We start from the raw sequence: 5,286 nt of genomic DNA, 5'->3' as shown, positions 1-5,286 counted from the left end.
ACCTAGGGTTTATATACTTCCCTTCTACCACTTCCCACTGCTCCCTGACCCTCCTGTATCACACCAGATTTAAACTTTCATCCATGACCTTTCCATCAACAAGTGATTTATAATCAAGGGGCATGGCTCTCTCCTGAGGTTCAAAGGAGACACTTGTAGTATTTATAGCTTGGGGTTTAATGTAGCAATAACAATGTGACAGATGCTGCAAAGTGCCGAGTGCCTCCTGCATGGCTGTAAACCCCTGAGAGCATCAGACACAATAATAGCAATATATGTTCGGGGAAAGAGAGGTCAGGGACTGCTGATCTCAGGGTTTGCTGTCTGGTTATTACACCAATGGTATATGTAGCTACACACTACATATTTTTTTACATACAATGTTTTTAAAAACACATTATGTTCCATTTACTCTGTGCCATCCTGCCGTATGACTTGACTGATACCGGAATTTAAAGTACAAATGTTTCTTCTCTCACACGTACAAAATTATCATTCTGTGATATGTACTTCTAATACTATTTGTCTGCCTCTTTGTCTATCTATCTATGTTCTTATACAGTGCTCATCACTGTAGCATTCGAGAGCCTTACAGACTGTTAAAGTGAGCACATGTGGGCCTCCAAAACTAATTTAAGGTCAGTGATTTCATGCCTAGCTTTAAGTGAGCATTTCTATGAGATGTGGTTATTACTTACAATGCCTATGTAAAGAGCACTTGAGAGAGAAACCGCCTCAACTACATTCCTCGAAAAATAAAGAAAGGAGATGAATGTGTTTGTTATTCTTTTCTAGTCATTTTAATAAACGCATTCATCTTCAAAACACTACCCCTCCCCAGTGATCTCCTCAGAGCATCCTTCACCTCCTTGTTCCTCAGGATGTAGATCAGGGGGTTCAGCATGGAGATCACCACTGTGTAGAACACTGAGGCCACCTGGTCTTGGCCCAGTGAGTAGCTGGTGTTGGGGCGTAAGTATGTAAAGATCAGAGTCACATAAAACATGGTGATGGCCGTCAGGTGGGAGGCACAAGTGTTGAAGGCTTTGTGCCTGCCCTTGGCAGAGTGGATCCTCAGGATGACAGCCAGGATGTACAGGTAAGAGAAGAGGATTATCAGGAGGGAGCTGACACTGGTGAAACCAGCTAAAATAGAAATGGTATTTTCAGCGATGGAGCTATCAGAGGATGACAGAGCTAGCAGTGGAGGGGTGTCACAGAAAAAATGGTTCATGATGTTGGAGCCACAATATGTCAACCTGCTAATTAAACATGCAGTAATCATAGCACTCATGAAACTAGTGAAATAGGAGCTAGCCACCAATGGGACACAGACTTTATGGGACATAACTGCTGAGTAAAGCAGTGGTTTGCAGATAGCCACATAGCGGTCATACGCCATCACAGCCAGAAGCAGGCACTCAGTGCTGAGCCAGATAATAAAAAAATATAGTTGAACCAAACACCCAGAATAGGAAATGGCTTTGCTCTGTGCTAAGAAGTTCGCCAGCATCATTGGGGTGACAACAGATGAATAGCAGATATCGACAACAGACAAATTGCACAGGAAGAAGTACATGGGAGTGTGTAGTCGGGAACTGATCCTAATCAAAATGATCATCCCAAGATTCCCCACCAGGGTGATAACATAGATCACTAAGAACAACACAAAGTAGATGACCTGCAGCTTTGGCCCATCTGTGAATCCCATGAGAATGAACTGAGTTGCTACGGTACAATTTTTCTCTTCCAGTATTCCCATTTCTGATACCTGCTGAAAGATTAATAAAGAGAAGATGAACTATTTCATGCTCAGTCGTCATTCTGTGTACAAAACATGGAAATGCATACATATTTTTGCATGCATACTGTTTTGAGATTTGGGCTTCAGTGATATATATTCACAAACATTCAACTCTCTACCTAAAGGAGGTAACAAACTCTTCTCTGGGGTGTGCTTAAAATGGTTTCTGTAGTGACAGGCAGATAACAAAACAACTGAGTGCTCAGTTCAGTCTTATGCATCCGATAATTTGGATGTTTTCCAAAATGTATCCCATTGTATTTGGTATATTCTCTAAATTGGTGATTGGGTGGATTTATTGAATGGTAGGTGAGTAAGTGCGTGGCTGCATGAATAAATGGATGTAAATGAATAGGTGATTGGAAGGGTGATTTGGTTTGTAACTGGATGGGAGCGTCTATTGGTTGTACTGGACAATTGGATGTGTTAGTAAACTGTTGAATTGATAGATGGGTGAGCATATTGTTGGTGTAAGAAGGAGCTAGGGAATAGATGGTTGTGTAGGGAGTTGAAAAAGTGGATGAATGGGTGAGTCAGTGGGCAGTCAAATCATAGAATATCAGGGTTGGAAGGGACCTCAGGAGGTCATCTAGTCCAACCCCCTGCTCAAAGCAGGACCAATCCCCAGACATATTTTACCCCAGTTCCCTAAATGGCCCCCCTCAAGGATTGAGCTCACAACCCTGGGTTTAGCAGGCCAATGCTCAAACCACTGAGCTATCCCTCCCCCCAAATGGATGAATCATTGAGTAAGGAGAAATGTGGGATTGGATTAGTGAGAAGGTGGCTGGGAGAGTGCACTGTAAGGCAGACAGTGTTGTAGTAGCCATGTTGATCTCAGGATATTACAGAGGCAAGGTGGGTGAGGTAATATCTTTTATTGGACCAACTTCTGTTGGTGAAAGAGACAAGCCTTCAAGCTACACAGGGCTACACAAAGACCTGACTGTTGGTCCAGTAAAAGATATTGACAGTAATATACTGTCTCTGTAAGGCAGTAGTCAGATGAGTCAGAAGATGGGTGGATTGATGGTGAGTGAGTGGTACTGTAGGTGTTGAGTGAGTTGAATAAGTTCTTGGGTCTATTTCACAGTGGGAAATGTTCTGTAATATCAACCACCAGAACTGGAACCCATTGCAGAAGCGAAGGACTGGAAGCCTAGAGATTGAACTCTTACCCCAGGAAGTGGTCCTTTTAGGAACAGTGTGGCAGGGAAACTTGCTCTGCTGCTGGTGATGCTGTTCTGTGAATAAAGAGAGAACTTGAGGGACCCAGAACTGTCAACACAAGAGCAGAATAGGTACAGTATTTAATTATAGATGTATTAATCTAGCTCTTTTTCTCAGCGAAACACTCCAGACTAATTATTATGTTAAATGCCAACCCTGTACCCTGGATATTATTGTTACGTTTTTACTATATTGATACACAAAATCTACATCAGTCTAATTAGAGTGGAAGGAGTAGTTAAGGCACTGGACTGGGTCTCAGAAGATCTGGATTCAATTCCCACCTCTGCCAGAAACATCCTCTCTGATCCTAAGTGCAAGTCACACAGAGAAAAATATTCAAAAATGCCTATGTAACTTAGGATCCTAAGTCCCATTTTAAAAAGTGTGTCGAGTCACCTTTAAAAATGGGACTCAAGCTCCTAAATCACTTAGGCCCATTTTGAAAAATTCACCCTTAATCTCTCTGTGCTTTAGTTCCCCATCTGTAGAGTGAGGATAATATTTCTTGTCTCTCATCCTGTGTCTGTCTTGTCTATTTTGATTATAAGCTTGTTGGGGCATGGATTGACTCTGAGTATGTGTTTATACATTGCCTGGTTTGATGGGGACCTGATCTCAGCTGAGTCACAAATTATTAACTCAGAGGGTTTCTTATTAGAAGAATCAAAATCCAAGGAAATTGGTTATTTTATTTAATCCCAGACCTTTCCAAACAAATGGAAACTGAACCCACATTAGGAGTGAAAAGTTTGGATTTTTTAAAATATTTTTTTCTTTAAAACCTAAAAGTTCACCTAATTCCCAATTCCTACACTATTGACTACAATGGTTTTTAAATTTCACTAATAGAATCAGACTTACCAGGATCCAAACTGAGCTATGAACACTGCTCACGTATTGTCCCATGTTGTAAAGAACGTCTAAACAGAACTTCAGTTCATGCTGGCATCTGAAAGAAAAGCCCTTTCTCAGCTTTCTCTCAAAGCAAAAGGGGTTGCTAATGATGACTGTTGTTGTTACAGCTGTGAAGAATATTGAGATCTACTCCAGAGGTTGGTAAAACCCACAATTTGAACGAATAATTGGATGTGTGGAAGGATTCATGTTTTGATCATGCAGTAATATTTATATTGCACTGGGAACTCTGGAACCACGAAGGAGACTTCCTCAAACCCCAAACCTCCTAATCTCCCTTATGGAATGCACTAAGCAATTAAACAGTGCAGCCGAGGAACAGACTGTTTTAAATACATATTCAAATTTCCAAAGGAAATGCAGATACTCAGAGCTGCGCATCTTGTATGGCAGGGCACTAACTGGGGAATACTAAAATCAAGCCCAGCTATCGTGCTTGGGTGACCATTGTAGGAAGGAAAATAAACCAGCCAGGAGGATGGAGACGGAAGGACAGAGTAACTGTTGGGAATGAGTTACACACCTTTTCCACTCAAGTCCAGGTTGAAAGCCCAGTTGATAGTGATCAGGAATTGTTATTTATCTTAAGTCTGATTGATGGCCTTTGCGATATGAATTGGGTCCCTCACTGCATCTTCTAGCATGACAGGTGACCACATCTAGAGTTGCTTGGGAATTTTTTTTCAACTGAAAATTTCAAATTTTAATTGAAAAATCATAATTCGATATATCTTGGCCGTACACTCAAATATTTTGGCTTGAAAATGCTGTTGCAGTGACTCATGTACTTCAAGAGCCTCTTGCTCCCATTTTTCTCTACAGGCTGCACTCCCTGGTTGGGCTATATGTTCCATGATGCACTATCGTGTCCCTTCTTGGTGAAGGAAGTACGTGTATCATTATAGACTCATGACCCCGGTACTTCTTGGGAGATGTAGTCTGGCTGGAGAATGGGGCCCATCAAGGAGAATTGGAGCATGAGATACCAGAGCTACAGGTCCCATGAGACACCATGGCAGCATTTCAGAATTGAAGTATTTTCGTTTTCAAATTAAATCCAAACATATTTGGGCCCTTAGGAATTCAGGTTTTGGATGACAAAACAAACAAACAAACATTTAGTTGAAAACCAAAAATTTAATGAAAAACAATTTTGATGGAAAAAGTTTGACCCACATCACAAATTCCACCATTGCAATTAGTGCTTATTGGTACTTTTTGGCAACTTCAGCAGAAAAAGTAAAGAGTGACTAGGCCACAGAGGGTACGTCTACACTACGAGATTAATTCGAATTTAGATAATTCGAATTTGGGAAACAGATTGTATAAATTCG

At 41.1% G+C, this 5,286-nt stretch overlaps 1 protein-coding gene across 1 annotated transcript; it reads right to left on the bottom strand.

The window, feature by feature from the left end:
* Positions 1-781: 781 nt before the first annotated feature.
* Positions 782-1,762, bottom strand: LOC112125031 (olfactory receptor 5F1-like). The gene has a single exon (XM_024223493.1). The coding sequence runs from the start codon at positions 1,760-1,762 to the stop codon at positions 782-784; it is 981 nt and encodes a 326-aa protein (XP_024079261.1).
* Between the last annotated feature and the right edge of the window lie 3,524 nt (positions 1,763-5,286).

The sequence above is a fragment of the Terrapene carolina genome, unplaced genomic scaffold (assembly GCF_002925995.2).
Source record: "Terrapene carolina triunguis isolate 2854851 unplaced genomic scaffold, T_m_triunguis-2.0 Scaffold32117, whole genome shotgun sequence".
NCBI lineage: Eukaryota > Metazoa > Chordata > Testudines > Emydidae > Terrapene > Terrapene triunguis.
Note: the sequence above shows the minus strand (reverse complement) of the source record. Positions and strands in the feature narration are given on the sequence as shown.